Below are 22,873 nucleotides of genomic sequence, written 5' to 3' on the forward strand. Positions count from 1 at the left end.
TGTAACAGCTAAAAACAATAAGGAACTTTAAAGCGAGAAAAGAAAGAAAATGAGCAAAACTGATTTTTTTTGCTTAAAATAATGTTTATCTTAGAGTTTTGTGTATGTATGTATGTATGTATGTATGTATGTATGTATGTATGTATATGTAGAGAGAGAGAGACAGGGAATGGGGGAGGGAGAGAGAGAGAGAAAGAAAGAGAAATGAACACTGATATATGCAAACATACATTCTTACATACAATTTCCCTTGAGTATAGTTGATAATAATTATATTTTGAGTATATAATGAGTAGCATTATCCATGTAAAATTCAGATTTTATTTCATCCTGAAGCCACAACTTTCTGTCAGGCACAGTTAGGCATGAAAAGCTTACTATGGATAGAGATCCATTTATCGAGAATTCCAATTCATATTTTCTCCCTTCATCCTCACCTCCCCCATATATAGATTCTAGCAAATTACAAGACAGTATGCTTCAAAATAGTTGTTCCACAGATTTGTATTTGGAAAAAGTATTACCCACCTCAATTATTCCAAAGCCTGCATCCTTCCTTCTTGATATATACATGAATGCAGCACCCTAAACTCTCAAATAAAATCTGGACAATCACAGACTCAAAATATCTGTATTTAATGCTTTCATAAATATGCTGCTATAGGCAACAGTTGACTAAATTAAAAAAAATTATATTAATGAGCTTTTATATTATATTTATAAAAAGGAATAATACATTATGTTGGGAATCAATGCCATTATTATTAAAATATTTTGAATAAAAGAAGGACAACTACTTTCAGGGAACTAAACCTAGTGTACAATTACTGCTGGTATTCCTTCTATGTTCCCCAGGGATGGGATTCAAATAATTTAATAACCGGTTCTCTGACTTAACGATCAGCTGGTAGGCGTGGATGGGTGGTCATGTGACTGGGTGGTCATGGCCAACTCGATGTCACTCACATTGAGGGGCACTTCTCCTCTCCTGGGCTTTCATGACTGTGGAGATGCTGCAATGGTCATAAGTGTGAAAAACGGTCATAAGTCATTTTTTTCAATGTCATTGTAACTTTGAATGGTCACTAAATGAACTGTTGTAAGTCAAGGGTTACCTGTACAAAAACACAAAAAGCTTCTTTGCTTGCAAAAAGCTGCCCTAAATACCAATCATTAGATTAAAAATTCCTGCCAGCCGGAGTTACAAATCAGGCAAGGTGTCAGAGCACCTTGAGGAATTAAAATAGTTAAAATACAATGATAACTATTAACAGTCAACTCTTGCTCATAAAGTGAAACCCTTTAGCAGAGAGGTCATTTAAGTAAGCTCTTTAGAAAAAACACACCCAGGAGAAGCAATCCTTAGATCCATTTGCATTACTTAAAGATACCAGTTGGTCTCACTCACCTCACAAGATATCCTAAGGAAATCATGCAGATTTAAGGAAAGATCACATGCCCCCAGATAGGCAGTAAAAATCAGTGCCAAACTTGCATCCTGCCTCTTAGAAGTACACCCCAAAAGGACAGTGCCAGATACCACTAAAGCAGTGAAGGAAGACCCCCTCTCCAAATTAAAAAAAAACCATGGGGCAGGAAAAAATTCAAATACAATACTCAAATTCAATCACAACAGTAGCTGTTACTTGTTAAACCAATTACCAGACCAAATAGACACAGGAACTAGCCAGATTTCTCAACCCAGTTTCTTTTCAGAAACAGAGATTAACCTTTTTCCTTCTAAACAAAGCTGAATAGGGAAAATTATCCCATCAATAAACACAGGATTAAACGTCACCAAGCACAGAGTTAAACTTCACCAAAAACCAGTTTTAGACCAAAACTCAGAAAGGGTATGTAAACTTATGTTTGAATGTCAATCTTTCTAGCTAGCCAATAATCCTTGCTGAATGTCACTCATCTTGGTTCCTTGTCATTAAAAGCTTCTTTCTGGCAGCTCTGCTTTGTTATTCAATTATTTCTTCAAAGTGCTAACTCCAACAGGAGAGTATTTCCTCCCAACAGCAGTGTAAAAAGCTTCAAACAATCCTTCCCTTTTAAGAAAGTCAAGCTGTCAGGTTTCCAAGTGAAATGGCTACATATATGTCAATTTTGGGCTGGACACAAGCAAAGTACCAGCAAAGGAGAGGAAAAAAAAAATTCCAAGAAGCTCCAGAGACAGGAAGACTAATCCCGCCAAGAATGTAATAACGGTAATGGAGAGGCAGTTTCTGTATGCAACAACACCAGAATTTCTGGTGTTTCTGCTTAGAAAGTTAACAACAGGTTCTAGCAGATAGGTGCGAATCGGTAGCATCCCACCCCTGATGTTCCCTGAATTTACCTCCAGTGTATACAGTGTTGTGCTTACTTACTTCAAAAAAGTTTCATGCAGACTTACATTTTAACTTGTTTAATGTCTCTTTCTTTTTGAAAGATAAGAAATAACAATCTGTTTAAATAGTTTTTCATATTAAGGATCAATGGCAAAAATAATTGTACAAAAAGTGTCTATTTAAAATACAATTGTCAAAAATATACAGCATTACAAGACATTGTAATTGTTAGATATTTGGTTCAAGGAATGGCTATGATTAATGGAAATCATAATTTTATTTTGAAAATGAATAATAGTTTAGTACAGGGATCACCATATTTGGAGCATGTGAAATGCTGTACATTTATTTACAGTAGACTTCAAAGTCCATTAATGAGTCAGTTATAAATAAGTGGAAAGAAAGCATGAAGTAAATTATCTAGGGAATGCTGTACTCTCTCTTTCTGTGTGTGTATACACGTATACATATACATACATACACACATGCATGCACGTACTTATATTTATATATGGAGGTGCAAGTCCTCAGCAGTTAAACATGCTGAGCTTGTCAGCTGGAAAGCTGACAGTCCACCCAAGATTGTTATCTGCCTCTGCTCCTGTCCACCTAGCAGTTTGAAAGCATGCAAATGCGAGTGGATAAATAGGTAACAGCATTCCGTGTGCCTCAGCATAAAGTCATGCTGACCACATGATTATGGAAAGTATCTTCAGACAACTCTGGCTCCTCAGCCAAGAAATGGAGATGGGGACCACCTCCTACAGAAGACACGACTAAATAGGGAAACTTGTTACTTTACCTTTATATGTATGTACATATACTGTATATATATGGATGTGTATGTGTATGTCAAAGATTGCAACAAATACTTTAAAAAACCAGTATTGGTGCACAAAAATTGGTTAAAAGAACCAATTTATTCCTAGTTTACAGATGGAAAATTCTGAAGCCAAGAAATAAACAATTAGAATAACATAGTTGGCAGGGTTTTTTTAACTTTCAATTTTATTTGCGCTTTATAGGCTGTACAGGAATCTAAACATTTGTGTATGTATTGCAGAACATCCAAAGAGCTACTAATTTATTTTAAATTATCTTCTGTTTACTCCCAGGATATAAGAATATACCTAATAAATCAGAAAGGTTTGATGTTTCTAGTGAAGCTTCTACTTCTGCTATATATGCAATGACACATTAAGCATAATTCTAAAATTTAAAAACAAATAATTTTCCAAATTATTTGTTTGCAGCTGAGATATTGTTGGGTATTATGAAGAATCTGACACCAGCCTCCTAGGAAATAATTTAAAACATATTTATAAAATATTTATTTATTGAGTTTAGATAGCCATCTTGTGACTCTAGACAGCTCATAATCTGAAAGCATTAAAACAAGAACTAGTAAAATAGCATTACAATAAAGTCCCTAAAAATTACGATGGAACAACCTGTCCTCAGTGTCTGGTAGAAAAGGCTATAATAGTTCTTGAGGGTTTTCCCAAAGGCCAACAGGGCTGCTCTTACTTTCTGACAGGTGCTACAACAGAGAAGTCATGCTTCCTGAATCACATTTGATCAGGGGTGTCAAACTCAAGGCCTGCAGTCCAGATCCGGCCTGCGGGGTTGGTCTGGAAATATCAAAGGACCAGCCTGTGGTGCCTCTGGCAGCTAAAACAAGCCATGTGTGGCTCGTTTTGACCCTCCATGGCCTCCTGCAGCACTCTATGGGCCAAAACTGGGCTGAAAATGAACCAAAACTGGGCTGAAAACCAGGCCAAAAATGAGTCAAATGGGTGGAAAAACTGACCAAAAATGGGCTGAAAACAGGCTGAAAAATGGGCCAAAACGGGTCAAAAAGGGCTGAAAAACAGACCGAAAAATGGGCAGAAAAACAGGCCAAAAATGGGCTGACAATGGGCCGTGCAGCCCATTTTTGGCCAGCAGAGTGTAGGAGGCCATGGAAGGCGACACCGCACAGAGGAGCCATGCTCAGATCCCTATTTTGGCCAGCAGGGTGCTGCAAGAGGCACCTGTCCCCCCCATCCCTGTCCGCCCCCAGACCCCAGAGGAGAACCACAATGCTGATCTGGCCCTCAAAGAAATCCAGTTTGACACCCCTGCACTAGATGGCACAGTTTCAGAAACAAGACTTGAAGCATGTCTACCCTACCAGATTTGGTGGAATAGGCAGAAATAATTAGGGACGGGGTTCCCCTCAAACAATCCCAAAAATGCAATTTCTTTCTATATATGCAGATTTTGTTTCATTCATTTTCAATGCTTTGTAATTGGATGGACATTTTACAAAGACTGTTTTTTACTAATTCGTTCTTTGAGTCCTTATAAGTCTATGCTAGTGTCATCAGCAATAGCATCTAATTACTTTATCTTCTGTTGGCTTCCTTTGATTGCTTATCATTTTTATGAAAAAAAATTTCCATTGATTTGTCTCCAGAATATTGAGCCTTTATTATGACTGCTTTCCTTGAACACTCTGGTTTAATGTCATCTAATATTCAATGATTTATTCTTGTAGTCCAAGGTGTTTTCAATCCTTTACCAACACTGAAATTCCAAGAGAGTGATATTTCTTCATTGGTCTTTCCTGATGGTCCAGTTTTCAAATATACAGTATATTTTACAATTGGGAATATCTTGACTTCACACATTACATTTTTCTAAAATCACCACACTTTATTTCTATTTTTTATCCCTCCTCCCCCCTCATTCTTCGTACTTCAGTGTTACCCAGAGTCATTGGAAAGTGCTTAGTCTTAGAAATGTAAATTTATAAATAGATAAATAAATGTTGGTTGACATCTCTGCTCTTTTAATATTTTGTCCAGATCGGTCACAATCCTTCTCCCAAGTAGGAAATGCCAAGTAGGTATTTATCATGGTCAAGAATAGATATGATATGGATGTCAACAGAATTGTTAGCTAATATTCAAGAAATAAATATTGAAAGAAGTATTTGGGAAGATCATAATCCAATGACAATTAAATGGAAAGGACAAAGAAGAAGATTTAGATGGACGTTAAATAATACTATATTAAAGGAAAAAGACTTCACACAGTGGATGGAGAAAGAACTGGCTTTCTTCTTTAGAGAAAACAAAAAAGAAGATACATCAATTCAGAATGTATGGGATACAATGAAGGCATATGCCAGAGGCTTGATAATAGACTATACAAGGAAAAGAAATACCATGAAAAGACTAGCCTCTAAGGCATTAGAGGATGAGTATAAAGGACTTGAAAAAGAGCGACAGAAAATGCCACAGAAAAAGGACATTAAGTTAAAAATGGATATAATTAAACATAAAATGGGTCTAATAGAAAAAGAAGAATTAGCACAGAAAATCAGAGATGCTAATCAGAACTACTTTGAAGATGCAAATAAACCAGGTAGATGGTTAGCATATAAATTGAGAAAGGAGAATCAAGGAAAATATTGCAATTAATAGATGACCAAGGCCAAGTTTGCTGTGGTAGTAAAGAGAAAAAGGAAATCATATGAGACTATTTTGGGAAACTATACACACAAGAGAATATTGATGAGGAAAGAGTTAAACAGTATTTACAGAATGCTAATTTACCCCAGATACCTAAAGAGATTGAAACCATGTTAGAAAGCAATATAAAGATGATGGAATTAACTGAAGCACCCAAGAAGCAAAATAATGGAAAGGCACCAGGCCCAGATGGACTTCCGGCAGAATTTTATAAAACACTACAAGAATCGTTGAACCTTCCATTGCTAGAAGTTATGAATGAAGTTATGTTAAAGAAGAAGATACCTAAATCATGGTCAGAAGCTTATATTACACTTGTCCCAAAAGAGGAGGCCGATCCATTACAAATCAAGAACTATAGACCAATTTCCTTACTAAACGCAGATTATAAAATTTTTGCTTCAATATTGGCAGAAAGACTTAAAAAATACTTAAACAATTTTATCCATCCTGATCAAAATGGATTTCTGCCAAAGAGACAAATTAAAGATAATATGAGAGTAATCTTGGACACCTCAGAATGCTACAAGGCACATCCTGAAAAACAAATGGCTCTGATATTTCTAGATGCACAGAAGGCATTTGATAATGTGAATTGGCGATTCATGTTATTACAGCTGGAATAGATGGGCTTTGCTAAAAAAAATTATTCAAGCAATAGAAGCTATATATCATAAGCAAATGGCAAAGGTAATGATAGAGGGAGAACTGACAGACTCTATTGATATAAGAAAAGGAACAAGACAAGGGTGCCCACTATCACCTCTGTTGTTTGTGTTAACCTTGGAAGTGCTAAACAGAAATATTAGAGAAGAAAAGCATATAAAAGAGATGAAAATTAAAAAGGAAGAATTTAAGTTGCAAGCATTCGCAGATGATCTGGTTTTCATTTTAGAAGACCCACTAGAAACAGCATCAAAATTGATAGAAAAGATAGAGGCATATTGAAAGGTGGCTGGTTTGAAAATAAATAAAGATAAGACAAAGATTTTGACAAAGAATATGCCATCAAGACAAAAGGAAGAACTGGCAGATCTATTGAAAATTCAGGTCACAAATAAGATCAAGTACTTGAGGATACATTTGACAGCAAGATGCAGTATACTAAAAGAGAATAATTATATCAAACTTAAGCAGCAGATAGCGCTAGATTTGGTGAAATGGGAAAAATTACAACTGTCATTAATAGGGAGAATATCAACAATCAAGATGAATATATTACCCAGAATTTTATATTTGTTCCAAACAATTCCAATTAGGCTTGGAAAAGATTACTTTGAAGATTTAAATAAAATTGTGTTGAAATATATATGGCAAGGTAAGAAAGCAAGAATAAAGTTAAAACTTTTGCAAGATGCCAGAATAAGAGGAGGATTTGGTTTGCCTGATTGGGAGTTGTATTACCGAGCTACAAATTTGATGTGGGTTAAGGAATGGATAACATTAAGAAATACTAGATTGTTGGCATTAGAAGGACATAATCTGTTGTTGGGGTGGCATGCTTTTCTGTGGTACAAAGGAACTAAAACACAGGGGTATTTTAGAAGACATTATAAACGGGAGTCTCTGTGGTTAAACTGGGAGAAGATTAAAAGACAAGGTTATTTGAAAATTCCAGTCTGGCTATCAACTATTGAAGCATTTTCTTATCCTATAATATATAAAAAGGACAAACAGTTAGATATGGTGAAAAATTGAATGAAAAGGGTGAACTTAAATCTATACAAAAATTAGAGGAATAAGGTATAAAGATGAATTGGTTTTCATATGTACAAATACATTCAAGGTATGATAAAGACTCTAAAACAAGCTTTCTACGATAAACTGACTGATTTAGATAAGATTTTGACAGGTACTGATGAAAAGGTGATTAAAAAATTGTATGGATACTTATTTGAAATTAAACTAGAAGAAGAACAAGTTAAAGAAACTATGATTGCTTGGGGGAAGAATTTTGGATATGGGATTGATTTAGAGAAATGGCAAAAATTGTGGTCTCAAAATTATAAAATGACAATGTCAACAGCATATAAAGAAAATTTGTATAAGATGTTTTACAGGTGGCATTTTCCCCTGACAAGAATAGCAAGAATGTTCAAGAACAAATTTGAAAAATGTTGGAAAAGTCATCAGACACCTGGCTCATATTACCATATGTGGTGGACTTGTGCGGATGCTAAAAAATATTGGACTAAAATCCACATGTGGTTGGAAAAAATGACAAAAAAGCATATAGATTTGAAACCAGAGATATTTTTATTGGGAATTTTACCTGAAATATATAGTAAAGACTTGAAATACCTGACTGTAAATGTATTAACAGCGGCTAGGATTGTATTTGCTAAAAACTGGAAAAATGAGAAAATACCATCACAGGAGGAAATCATTAAGAAAATATTGGAATGTGCTGAAATGAGTAGATTGACATTTGAAATCAGAGAACAAGACGATAAAATTTTTTATAAAATTTGGGATCTGTTCTATCAATGGTTAGACAATAAAACATGGTAATGAAATATGTAGATTCTTAGAAAATAAATATATAAAGATGTATTCTTTTCTTATTATATCTACAAAATGATTGTAGAATAGATTTGAGATGATAATATGAACTGTCATAAAACAAATAAAGTAAAATATGATTATTTCGTGAAACATGAATGAATAAAAATATAGTCAAATGATTGATTAATAATGATATTAATGTATTTAATACTTGATTGAAAATATGAGAATATATACAATGTAATTATAATTGAAGACTACGAAATAGAAGCACAAAACAATTTGTAAACCAACCGGCACACTGTATGTATATATATGGAAGATGGCTTGATGTTTTTATATTTTGTTTGTCTATGTTTGTCTTAAAAACCAATAAAAATTAAAAAAAGGAACTACCAAGTAGGAAATTTCATGGCTACCGTCACCTTTCTTGTAAATTTTTGTGCATAGGAGGATAAAATGTGTTTCTACTTCAGCCGTTTTTCCATCTGTTTACATTAGTTGGTATGACTTGTTGTCTTCATTGTAATTTTTTTCTTAGTTATAAGCAGAACATGTTTTGCTCTTTCCCCCCACTTTTAACAAGATTCCGTAAATCTTCCACTCCCAGACATCAGGGTGTGTGAGGATATTGATGCTTCTCTCATCTTTTAATTCCATCCTATTTATTCTAGATTAGCATTTCTTAAAAAATATCATGTAGATAAATAAATAAATGAGGTGACAGTATATAACTTAGGCATACCAATTTGAATCAAAAAGTTACCCTATATAATATTCTGCTTAAACTCTTGCTTTCAGATTATTATGCAAATCATTCAATAGGCAGATAAAGCAGTGTGATATTCTGTTTGTTTTAAGGACTATCCAGAGTTTGTGATGGTCTTTAAATAAAGTTAACATAAGCAATAGTGCAGATATAAGTATCTGTTTGGAAGTCCCTTGCCTCCTCTAATAGTGTTTGGATATTAGCCATGAATCTCCTTTCTTCTGAATCCAGATTTTACATGTGGCAGTTCTCACACTGTGTTTTTGAAATTTGAATGACAAAACATCAACATTATCTTATTGAGATAAATGCACTTTGAACATTCCTTAGCATTTCCCTCTTTGATATAGGAATATCAATTGATCTTTTTAAATTTTTTGGCCATTGCTGTATCTCATATCTGCTTTCAACCTGCACTTAGCAATGTGATTGCATAATCTTGCTAGCTTTTAAACAATTCTAATATTTTCTGCTGGTCTTCCACAGTTTAATTGTTAGCAATACTTTCACAGCAAATTTATCCTTACTTAAATTTATTAGAATGTGTCTAATTCAGTGATCAAATTTTTTGTCTGGATCTTTGATTTTGGGATTGTAGATGGTGACCAGGCTAGGCTGAGGATGGGGTCAAACACATCATCAGTTTGGAGTTGCTACGCTTTCACAAAAGACCTCAGTCATGAATTCCATTGACTTTTATTAGCAAATCAGATTCTTGTATATAGGTAGCATGTAATAAACTTGAAGTGCTTTAAACTCTTATTTGTGGATACTTGTTCCTGACAGGGATCTTTTTATGCAATTGTTCCATAAACATGCTCTCTCTCTTCTGAATATCTTCTTTCTGCAGTAGATTGTTGTCTACCTCGACTTTTATCTTTCCCATTTCAGTATAAAAGTTTTCCTTGATTTCTGTAATCTCCTTAAATAACTCCTATTCTTCCTTTTCAACAGTTAATCTTGTTTGCATTGTTTGTTTTAACTCTGACTCTTATTGCTCTTTTTTGGAACTTAACTCTTCATTGGGAAAAAATTGCTCTGACTCCATTGCCTTTTGTTTTCTGCCTCCAACATGTCAGCAGGCAGCCATTTCACCTTCTTTTGTTTTTGGTATTTCATGATATCTTGTTTGGTTTATTTTTAACAATGTCATGAATTTCTGTGAAAGAGTTAAGCACTGCATTTTAAAAACTATGTATTTGTTTCTTTTCTTTTAGCTTAAGTTGTATATTTTCAAGGAGTTTGTGATCAGAGCTGTAATCAGCACCAGATCTTTGGCGGCGGGGTGGTGGTGGAGAGGGACTGAAAAAGTTCCATCCATGTTTGCAGAGTGCATAGTTTAATTTTGCTACAATTCCTCTGATAATGTCTGTGTATAGAATAGTCTTTTACATTGTTGGAAGAAAGTATTCGCTATAAACATTTAATTTTCTTGGCAGCAGAATACTGTCATATTTTGTGCAGAAAGGCCAAATTTTCCTATTTACGTTCCTATCAACTTCTATGGATGCTATTTACTTCTAACTTCGGCATACCAATTTTGGTATAATTAATATGTCATGGGAGGGGGGGGCTATGTCAGCAAGGTCTTGAAAGTAATCCTGGAACAATTTAGCTTCTGATTCCTATGCATCTAGGCTTAAAGCATATCATACATAATATTTACTGGCCTGGTTTGTGTTTGAGTTGAGATCACTGTGTTATTTTTAGATTGTGTTCAAAAGTAAGTTCTATAATTTTTTGCTAATAATGATGATTACTTCTATGATTTTGATTTCTTAGAAGATTATAGAATATCTTGCATAGTAGAAAATCAATGCTCCTTTGGTATGAAGTGGCCCATTATAGTCCATGTCACTGCTCCTGACATGACTTTAGTACAGGGGTCGCCAACCTTTTGGACCTCAGGGGCCACCAAACTCATAATTTTAGATCCCAGGGACCACTAACTGGTTCTGTGGCTGTGGCCTAATTTGTGGGTGTGGCTTGGTTGTCATGCGACTGGCTGGGCATGGCTTGTATGTAAATATTATAAATATTTATATAAATATTGATTTTTTTATAAAAAAAGAGCAACTTTTACCCAAAATCAGGCAAAGCAGGCAGGCAGATTGAGTTGCTCACAGAATCACAGATTCATTCAGAAATCTATCTGCCATCACAAGACATCATGCATATAAATATTGAATTTTTTATTTTTTTAAAAAGCAATTTTTACCCAAAATCAGGCAAAGCAGGCAGATTGAGTTGCTCACAGAATCATTCAGTGATCTATCTATCTGCCATCGGCTAGCTCAGTCTCTCAAATTTGCTTGCCGTGAGTCTGCACTGAATTTGCTTGCAAGCAAACCTTCAGTCCTAAGGGAAGCAGAGCCGAAGATCTAAAGACTAGCTAGAAAGCAAGAAATCCAACCATTTTCTGCTTCCTAGCTAATCTAAATCTCCCGGCACAGCAGAACAGATGATGGTTGGAAAAAGGAAAAATAACAATTTTAGCAGGCAAGTTTGCCGGGTAAGGAGTGAGTGGGTGGAAGCATTCCTGCGGGCCATGTGGGTGGCGCTGCCTTGTGTTTCTGTGCAGCCTGGATTAATTGCTTTGGGGGGGTGCTCTGGGGGTGAGATTTCTCTGAGGCCCACCAAAATTTTCTCAAGTCCCACCAGTGGGCCGCAGCCCACCGGTTGGCGACTGCTGCTGTAGTTGTAGTAGTAACCCATGTCAATTCACTGATTTCCAAAATGTCAATATTCACTCTTGACATTTCTTTCTTGATAATATCAAAGATGCCATCAATCATAGTTGTGATATTCCATATATCCAATAGTTAGCACATCTTGCAGCAATGATTGTTTTCCGCTGTACACATCATTAGCCGGATACGCTTTTTTTTAGTTATATCATAAGTACCTGTGTTGCTTGTATTTGCCCCCTGTATTTTCCCAGTAGCTCATTAGATACCTCACTTTCTAATATGTTAATATAATCCTAGAAATGTATGTTCATTTGTTTTTTTCTTCTCCAATTAATCATATTTAGTCTGAACTCACACATTTTCTATCCATAATGATCATTCTGCATAGGATACGAAGGGATGATTTTGTAAAAACAATTGCCATATGAGAAAGACAAGTTTAATCCTTTCTTCCCAACCCTAAGTTCCTGTGGAAATCTGCCTTCCATTATGGCAATTAAACTTAAAAAGAAATCTAGTCTTGGGACAATGGAAGTTCTCCTTGCTCCAATATTTAAGCAAGTGAAATTGAGGAAATTTTTGGGAAATGATGTACATAGGGTGGTCATGGGGAAAGCTGCAATTTTCTATTCCAAAACATTTCTACATAGCACTAATAAAACTTAGAATAGGGGCATCCAATCTCCTGTCTTGGAGATCTGTTAAATGGCTGATGTAGAGGAATGAACAGTCACAAAATATCTATGACCTTGAAGGCAAACAAGTAAATCGCTTTTTCTGGATGCTAATAACAAGATGTTGTGCTCTGAGACTCAGAATAAAAAACATCCTCTCCAGCATTTATTTCAGGGACAAGAAGTCAATAAGACACAAGTAACTTAGTATAAAGATAAAAATAAAGTCTCAGCCAGAATATGAAGTCACATGTTTGACCTGACAAAATACAAAAGAATTCCATAGAAGCAGAGTCCTATTGGAAGGTTTGAACAGACTCTGGGATCGTGATTTTAAACCAATTATTATTATCAACTATTTTAAGAATTTGTCATGACAAACTAAATGTGGTTTCCCTAATATTCAAGGCTGAAGGTATCTTCAGCTTAAGTATGTTGTAACAGATCAGGCCATTGGCTGCCTTGAAGGACCTGAGCTGCTTTCTTACTTGATGGAATCCATGACAGAATTAAAATCTGTAACATTTCTCTATCGAAAGCTCATGGAAATAATTAAAATGGACATTTAAGCATGGACGAAAGAACTGGATTTTGCAATAAATCCCCATCAATGGCTTCATGTCTTTAAAAGGTTAAAATGCTATCTATAGATTTGAGATAATTGTTGGTTCATCAAAAACATACTTTATGTATATTGGACTCTCTATAAAAAGCATTTGAAAGGATAAACATCAGATATTTTTATGTTCACTAACCCATATTATGTGGTCATGTGATCATTTAGTATTTCTTTTTTTTACAAAAGTACAGAAATGTATATAAACAAATTTATGGATTATCTTTTAAATGTTAAATATGTTGTAATGTTGAATTATATACCAGAGATTTAGAATTAAATTGTATATTTCAAATTATGGTACAAATTGTATCAAGCATGTCGGGGTATTTGTGGCTAAAGGAATAGTATTAAGAAATTGAAAAATTAATATTACTCCAGATATTAAGGAAGGGTTGTTGAAAATGTGTGATTTATCTATTTTGAACAGGCAATATTTTCTACTAATCAAAACATTCATTCATTCAATTAATATCATTATAGAAAATTACTCAATATGGTAATATTGCAAAGATTTTGTAATATCTTGAATAGTCTTGTATTATTCATATTCATTAGTAACTGCACTTATACTTAATTATTAAGTATAAAATATAAGCTAGATTTCTTTTCTTCTTAATTTGTATTTTTAGTTTTATTTTAATTAAAAAAATATTTTTAAGATTACATATTGTTTTGTTAATTGTGTAGATATAAATTAATTAACTAAATAAAGTTAACTCCTGCCACATCAGAAAACTGTGCATTTATATGCAGGCCATTTCTTAATCTTTACACTGAAACGAAGTATCCCAACCATACTAAATAACCCCATCCCGATACTCTAGCCTTGTTTCTAATACTACTCAACTTGTTCATAGCATATTACATTATAGCCCCTTGTTCCTTTATCTGAAGATAAATTTGGGAATACAAATAGACACTAAAAGTTTATGTTTTGCTTTCTATTTTGCTAGTCACCATAATTGTTAGGGTTATTAAGTGAACCTGGCTTTCCCATTGACTTTGCTTGTCAGAAGGTTGCTAAAAGGGATCAGATGATCCCAGGACACTGTAATTGTCATAAATATGAGTTAGTTTCAAAATGTCTGAATTTTGATCGCATGGTCATTGGGATGCTGCAATGGTTGTAAGTGTGAAAAACAGTCTAAGTCAGTGGTTGCCAACCAGTGGGTTGCGGCCCACTGGTGGTACGCAAGAAAATTTTGGGGGTCCACAGAGAAATGTCACCCCCAGAGCAACCCCCAAAGCAATTAATCCAGGTTTTGCAGGAACACAAGGCTGCGACGCCCACATGGCCCACGAGAATCCTCCCGCCCACGCACTCCTTACCTGGCAAACTTGCTTGCTAAGTTGCTATTTTTTCTTTTTTTTGCTAACCATCAGCTGTTCTGCTGTGCTGGGAGATTTAGATGAGCTAGAAAGCAGGAAATCATTGGATTTCTTGCTTTCTAGTTAATCTTTAGATCTTCTGTTCTGCTTTTAAGCAGAGCCGAACCTTCCTTAGGACTGAAGCAGTGCAGACTCAGCTAACCGATGGCAGAAACACAGATCTCTAGGTGAATCTGTAATTCTGTGAGCAACTCAATCTGCCTGTCTGCTTTGCCTGATTTTGGGTAAAAGTTGCTCTTTTTTAAAATAAAACATTCAATATTTACATATATGATGTGTTGTGAGTTAATTTTGTGAGTTTGCTTGCTAGAAATTTGAATCCCACCCCTGCCTCTGTGTGTTTGTGCACGTGCGTGTGTGTGTGTGTGTGAGAGAGAAAGAGAGAGAGGGAGGGAGGGAGAGAGAGGGAGGGAGGGAGGGAGGGAGCGAGAGAGGTTAAATCAGATCTCTCTCTTTCCCTCTCCCACCAACGTCAGCAAGCCACATTCAGTCAAAATTCATATTAGTGGTCTCCATGATTTAAAATTATGAGTTTGCTGGTTCCTGAGGTCTAAAAGGTTGGCGATCTCTGGTCTAAGTAAATTTTTTCAGTGATATTGTGAACTTGAATGGTCTCTAAATAAACAGTTGTAAGTTGAGGACTACCTGTACATTTATTTGATACCTATTAATGCTTTAGATTTATCACTTGGAGAAGAATGAATGTTAATATTCTGAGAATTATTCTGCTAATTAATTTTGGTGATCATTGATCACCAAAGATTGTTTGACTGATTTTAAGCATAAGTATAAATAAATAAAATATGTGTGGGGTTGTTTTAATTATTGAAATTTGTACTGTCAATATATGCAGGTTTAACTGATTCTAAACCAGTCTGAGATTTAATATAATTGGAAGAAATACACAATTGTGTTAACTAAATAAAAAACTTTTAGTGTAAGAATCAAATATATTTTATTTTATTTCATTTTAAACTTCAAAATAATTGTAGTGTTATGAATATGAATCTGCTAACCTCAAGCCTGGTGATTTAAAGAAATTCAGAAGATTTTCCTTTGGTTGTAGACTACGATTTGTGGATATTTGAAATTTTCACTTATTGGAGATAAATTGCTATATAGTGTTACGTGACTTGATTGAATTACTAGAAGTGATTCTGCTTTTAAATATTTTAAATAAATAAATATATGCATAGATTCAAAAACAGAAGAAAGAAATGATCTTTGAGATCCACTATCCCACAAAAATGCAGAACTTCAGTATTGCTTTCTTTTAAAAGTATATTGTTGCATATTTCTATTAAATTGCTATATTTAGTTTTCAGATAAATTCTATTTTTTAGAATTTATGAGAAAGCTAGACATACACTTGCTACCCTTTTTTAATTCATTAAGTCCTTTGCTGCTCTCATTACACTTAATAAAATGTAGATGTGCTTAGTATTTGAAGCATTTTTATATAAAGTATTTATGTAAAATATATTTATAATACGGGATACTCTATATCCTAGAGAAATGTCTTCCTTGCTTCCTTTTTGTTGACTTTCTCCCTCCCTGTTTTATGAGGGGATGAACTTCTTCCAAAAGAGTGAATACTAAAACATTAGTTATAAGTTGGTATGATATGAATGTACTGGTGGTGAAGACAGCAGAATATTTGAGAAGCACTATAAAACAGACACTGCAATTCTACTTGCAAATATTTGAGCATATTAGTTGGGAGAGAAGTTTTGAATGTTGGATTGACCTTGCAAGTGGTCATATACACCTAATTTATATAAGTGTACCTTTTTGTTAAAAATAATAGATCAGAACTATCAAGCATACTGTAAGCAATTATTTTCCTAAAGTATTATATCTCAGTAATATTCTTTTTCTGGTTTGAGCAACTGTTGGTGAAACTGTAAAATGTAACTTACTCATTATTTAAATCTCTCCTTTGGGAAAAATTAGTGGTGGCTTTAATTGCAGGGATTTTTTGAATATAGATTGGAGTATGGAATTAAAATTTCATGTTATGGGCATAGATGGTAATGCAAAAACATTTGACTCAAATTCTGAGGATAACTTTTACATTTTTATTAACTCAGGGGAAACACCCTATTAAAACTATTCTTGATTCAGTTTTAACATTGTGTTTTTTATTAGCCTTTTTATGAATAGGCAGGTACCCACTAATAGCCATTTTGTGAAAGAACCCACAATGTTTCCTCAAAATAACCTATTCTCAAAACATCTTTTCCTCTTCTATCTTGTATATTCCTTCTTCCATTGAGGACTTCTACTCATCTTCTTTCTTCATTTTTTTATGGTTCCAGATCAATAAACATAGATACACAATGTAGAAAAATCAAACCTGGAACAATGTACAGTATAATGAAAAGAAGGTGCCAAATGACTTCTGCAATTCATAGATATTACTAGAAATTTAGCAACTCATTAATGGTTGGCCAAGTTAAGCTTGTAAAAGGAAGACTCTTGATCAGAAAGACAACTACAATTTCTGACAATAGGGTTATGAGTGCAAGCCATGTTTCATTTTAAAGTGTCAGTTTGCTGTACAGGTAATAGAAAAACAAGAAGCATTTAAATTGATTGTTTTGAAGATGAATTTCTCCAGCTTGGAAAGCACTTTACATAATTAAATATGCATAATAAACAACATACTTGAATATGATGAAATGGACCTAGCAAGTTGATTGTTCATAGTTTGATTTATTATTATGTGATTGATTCATGTTAAATTATTCACAATTATATTATTTTCTTTAGAGAATATTGTATAATCTGTTTATTAATCCTTACTTACCACATGCTTTCATTTGAACCTACTTGATTATTCAGTGCTCTTTTGAAATAGACTTGTGAGAATTAGTTTCCGGGTGATCAGAACTGAGCAACCCAACCTGTTACCATAAAAAGTGGGAGGCATCTCTCTTACCCAAAAGAGAAAAGTTTGGCAGTGCACAAGTGGGAGAAAAAGGCACAAGAGTTTGAGCCTTGTTTTCACTATAATTAGGGATTACATTACTGTCTTTTGTTATTTCTATTTGTTTCATATTTTTGTATAAAATAGTTCTGCCTGCCTTTAAAGTGAGATTATGCAATTTATTACAGAAAAATAAACACCGAGATGGCTACTACTTTAGAAGTATTTAAGAAAGTTTATTCATTTAAAACATTTATATAGCTGCCCATCTTATACCAAACTCTGGGCGACTCCCAATCAAGAAAGTTTAGGAGGACTTCATTTCTAACACCTAAATGTAATCTCCATCTTCTGAGTCAATATATCCCAAATACCATTTGCTTCAGTATCAGTATGAGATAGTGATAGGGTATTAGAGTAGAACCAAGAACTCAACTTTAACTCACTGAGGAAATCTCAGACTAACCTACCTCATAGGATTTATTATTGTGGGGATAAACCAGAGGAGAGAAACTAATTATGCCACTTTTACTACATGAAGAACAGATGGGATATAAGCTTAACAGATATATAGTATGTCCTATTTCTGTTTTTCTTTTATTAAATCTTATAAAATTCTAATTTTCTATTTTTGATACAAATACAGCTACTACAATACTATCATGTGTACTAAGCAGAATCCCCCCCCCCTTTTTAAAAAAATCATACGTTACCCTTTGTCCCTAAAAATTTTTTTCTTTTTCCCATCTTGTTTTATACCTTTATAACTTTTTCCCCCCTTTTTCCTTTCTTTCTTGGCCCACCTAGACTTTTTACCCACTCCTGTCCAAACCTCTGCCTTCTTAGCTTCCCCTTTCTGTTGCATTCTTCTTTCCTTTTGCTTTCTGGCATTACATTGTTTTTGCATCTTATTTTTCTCTTTCATAGATATTTTTTTATGTCTTAAGTCCTTCCTTTTCCCTCCTCTCTTTCTCCTTTCTTTCTTAATCACACTATTTAATTCATTAAAAATGGCTTCTTCTTCTTCCGCTTCTTCCAGCTGTTGTTTAATTTGCTGACACATAGCAAGCGCCATATCTAGAAAACAAAGGGCTTCTCCCATAGCGTCCTTGCCTTCTTTCCTTATTTTTAGATATTGTTTTTTTAGTTCATCGAGAGGTAGAGCCATTATAAACTTTTTCTTCTTCTTTTTCTGTATCCTCTTCTTGTTATTAAGCCAGTTAGATATTTCCAAACTTGAAACAATTTCCCGAAATCCCAAAGTCCCAAAGTCATCAAACAGTCCAGGCAAAGCACAAACTTCTTCCTTTTACAGTTTCTCTTTCTGGGGTAAAGTCAATTAGGGAAAAAAACCCCAATCTGTATTTTAAATCTTTTTTGCAGTTTGCTTCTAATCTTTTTATTTTCAAAGCATCTCCTCCAACAAAGTCTTGAAAAGATTTTTTTTTCCAAGCCTCTCCCTTCCCACTTGTAACAAAGGGCTTTAAATTTTTACCTTCTGTTAGAGAGCAGATTTTCCATGTCCATTTGTTAATTCCATAAGGGAGGGAGAGTAGCTTTCTCTTTCAACATTTCCCTTCGCCGCTGAAAACCTCCATTAGAGACATTGTAGCATCCCAAAAGATAATAATTTTCCAGGCATTAAATATATCCTTAAAGTCCCGGTTCAGCCAAGAAAACTTTCATTTTAAAACTTCCTTCTTCTTTCTCCTGCACATTCTTAATCCAGTTGCCGGCTTCTTCATGGTGGCCATTGAGACCGCCGCTCCACCAGGGGGTTATTGCCGGCTGGGGAGGGGGTCTGCAATACTCCTCAACCCCTATCCGGATCCCCCCCTATCTTCAGCTACCCCAACAGGGCAGCCTTATCCTCCAAATCCGTCAGGATCGGAGGCACCAAGACGGCTAGCACAGCAGGGATCACAGAGAAACGCAAATCCCTGCTGTCACCGAAGCCAGGCAAACAGGAAGTCCTATTTCTGGTTTTCTTAAATGTACAAATAGTCCTCAACTTACAGCAGCACTGAAAAAGCTGACTTATGGCTATTTTTCACACTTAAGACCATTGTGGCACACCCATGGTCATGTGATCAAAATTCAGATGCTTAGCATCTGATTCATATTTATGATGGTTGCAATTTCCTGGGGTCGCATGATCATCTTTCTGACAACCAAAGTCAATGGGGAAGCCGGATTCACTTAACAACTGTGTTACTGACTTGACAACTGCAGTGATTCACTTAACAACTGTGACAAGAAAGGTCATAAAATGAAGCAAAACTCATTTAACAAATGTCTCACTTAGCAACTGAAATTTGGCCCAATTGTGGTCATAAGTCAAGGAGTACCTGTACTTGGTAATGAAATTTGCAACAAGATACATTATTGTACTAATTCAGAAACTTTTCTTACAGTTTCTAATTTGGATTCAATAATTTTTCTTTCTCCAGGTTTGATGATCCCCGTCTTTTGTGTTGTGGAACAACTGGACACTTCCCTTGAATATGACAATCGAGAAGAACATGCAGAATTTGTTCTGGTTCGTAAAGATGTGCTTTTTAGTCAGCTAGTGGAGACTGCACTCCTGGCTCTCGGTTATTCTCACAGCTCTGCAGCTCAGGCACAAGGTATTACATCAAAATGTTTAACAATTGTAGCGAGATGGGCAGTAAACACATTTAATAAATTATAAAAACAATTGGCTGCATAAAATAGTTCTTTCATGGTACCTAAACATGTACTAACGCAGATAGGGTAGTTGGTAGTAAATAATGGCCTAGGGGTAATCATTGAGGAATCATGTACAAACTGCACTCCCATGAAAAATTATTTCTAAGCTTGCCCTATTAATATTCTAGAAATTACTTTTGAGTACTATACATACACATAACATCAAAATGCATATCATGGATAACTAATTTTGTATATGTATTAGTATTTAATCAAAGAATATTAACAGGTGTCCATGATGAATATTAAACAGCCAATGCAGCAGTATTTATTTATTCTTCAAGTAGCATATAAATACACAATCTTTCATAATGATATTGTTACAAGTGGAGTAACAATCAAGTTAAATGATCTAATTTGATTTAGAAGATTTCATACCGGTTCTGACCAACTGTTCAAAGAAAATATTTTCAGATTTGACTTTGCAATATGCTGTCCAAAGCTGTAAATTGTGGCATGAATGTTTACAACCTTCTGAGTTATCTAAATTCACCTTTTCTTTAAAATATATGCATTTTTCCTAGAGACCATTCAGTGTCCTCACTGAATTTGAAGATTTTTCTTGTATTAAATGAATCGTCAAAATACAGCAAATATTAACAGCCGATTAAAGAAATAATAATTGATTAATTACCTTTCATTTTAATTAGCTGATTTGATTATTGATTGAAAGTCACTTTTAAATACGATTTGAAATAAACTAACTCCTTTCTGAATAAATATATAGAATTACTCTGTAAATTTGTATAAATTATCCTCAGTAAAAATAATAGATAAAAGCAAATGTTTGTAGTTGTTAGATGATATACATGTAGTACCAAAGAATTGCTTAAGATCAATGAGAGAAGAGATAAAATTTCCTTATTCTAAAGTTTACTTGCTATTAAAAACAATACATTTAAAAAAAAACCTGTCAAGCATTATTATTTAGGGCTCCTTTTTAGTTGAGCCTAAATCTCTTTATTTAGTTAATGTAAACTCACATACATATATATGCAACCAAATGTATAAGCAAAGTTTAGACAATCTATATACAAAAGCACTGGTGTCTGCAGGAGGACAGAAACAAGGAAGAGATGATATGTGCATCATGGTACAAACCCTGTGACTTATATATTTGGGTCAGATATTGGGATACAAATATGAAAAGAGTGGGGCTTGTGTCATGACATTCAGAAATATAATTTAGTAACTTTTTCAATAAAATGACTGATGGTGGACACTCATCCATAAAAATATAAAAGAGCTTTAAAAAGCATGCTTTTTTATAGAATAGAATGAAACTGTAATAAAAATGTAGCCTTAGGAAAACCGTGTCTGCCCGTCATCTCTCATTTGGTTAATAATGCACAAAAAAGATAAAGTATTTTGTATTTTATGTAAACATTAGTATAAATAAGAAAGTGAAAGAAAAATGGACTATTAGTAAGCTAGGCCATGAAAATATATTTTACTTAATGTTGAATTTGTGAAAGAATTCTAATCAGAAAGAGTGTAATAAGAAATAAAAACATGAAACAAATGTACCTTTATTATTGCATAAATCTGGAGAATTTTTTAAAAAATTATGTCATGGTATTATAGGAATATTGTTCTTTTGAATATAAAGGTCATTGTATCTCACTATTTCTGTCATGGTGAACCAGTTTTCAGTCTGACAGCACTATTCATCTTGGTTAATTCATCTTGTGAATTAACATGTGGAACATCCTGAATTAAGCAACCAAGGCATCATTCTTGGCATCTCTAGAAAGAAGATGATCCCAAGAAAGAATGTTTTTATGAAAGCATGTAACTTCCATCACTGACCCACACTAGCTGAGCATTTCATTTGGGAAAACATATGGGCTCTCCAACAACGAAAAAGAGAGATTCACTCAGATAGGTACCAGCTTTTTCATCCTTAGGAAATAGTAGTTTGCTAGTACGTTAAGTAGGTGTGTCTGGCTTATAGATTTTTATTTTTTCTTATGGTCCAGAATCTATGTTTTAAGCTTTTACGCGCTTATAGAATCTTTTCTGAACAATATTGAAAAATAAGATCAAATTTGCCATGTTCTAATCTGGAGTCTATCTTTGAGAACTTTCATATGCTGCTTAAATCACTAAGGAAGATTTGTGAAGTTACTAATGCTTAGAAGTTATCTAGCTGTTTTTTTCTTCCCACATCTCTCTGTTTTACGTATTTCTGATTAGATTAAATATATATTTAAATATTTAAAATATAAATTTAAATATATATTTAAATATTTAAAATATAAATTTAAATATATATTTAAGTATTTTACACACTTAAAATGCATGTAATTATTTTTGTTGCATAATAGTATTAAACTTGAAATTCTATTCTTTATCATTGTTAGAGTATATTAATCATATTCTATTATTATTTTTACACAGACATACACAACATTGTATAAACCACTCGTAGTCTAGCAATGTGGCATTTTATAAGAACAATGTGTTTCTTTTGTCAATTGTTTACTAGATAAGTAAAAGTGAATACATAATTATGAATACATGAAATGAGTATATATAAGAAAAAAAAGAAAAATAAAAGAAACAATAGGACAGGGACGGTAGGCACGTTGGTGCGCTTATGCACGCCCTACAGACCTCTTAGGAAAGGGTGAGGTCAATAGTAGACAGTCTAAGGTTAAAGTTTTTGTTCTTTTGTGTTTTTATAAGAACAAATTTCTTTTGGCTGGAGAACT

The 22,873-nt window shown here is 34.0% G+C and overlaps 1 protein-coding gene across 2 annotated transcripts in view; it reads left to right on the forward strand.

Annotated features, from left to right (window-relative positions):
* SATB2 (SATB homeobox 2) overlaps positions 1-22,873 on the forward strand; it is a 156,482-nt gene that overhangs the window by 18,774 nt on the left and 114,835 nt on the right. For both annotated transcript variants that reach the window (XM_026696843.2, XM_026696844.2), the window contains exon 3: positions 19,880-20,056. In XM_026696843.2, the coding sequence (XP_026552628.1) occupies positions 19,880-20,056 (177 nt within the window). The remainder of the gene's footprint in view (positions 1-19,879; positions 20,057-22,873) is intronic.

The sequence above is a fragment of the Pseudonaja textilis genome, chromosome 1 (assembly GCF_049901715.1).
Source record: "Pseudonaja textilis isolate UNSWEBS1 chromosome 1, rPseTex1.2, whole genome shotgun sequence".
In the NCBI taxonomy this organism is placed as follows: domain Eukaryota; kingdom Metazoa; phylum Chordata; class Lepidosauria; order Squamata; family Elapidae; genus Pseudonaja; species Pseudonaja textilis.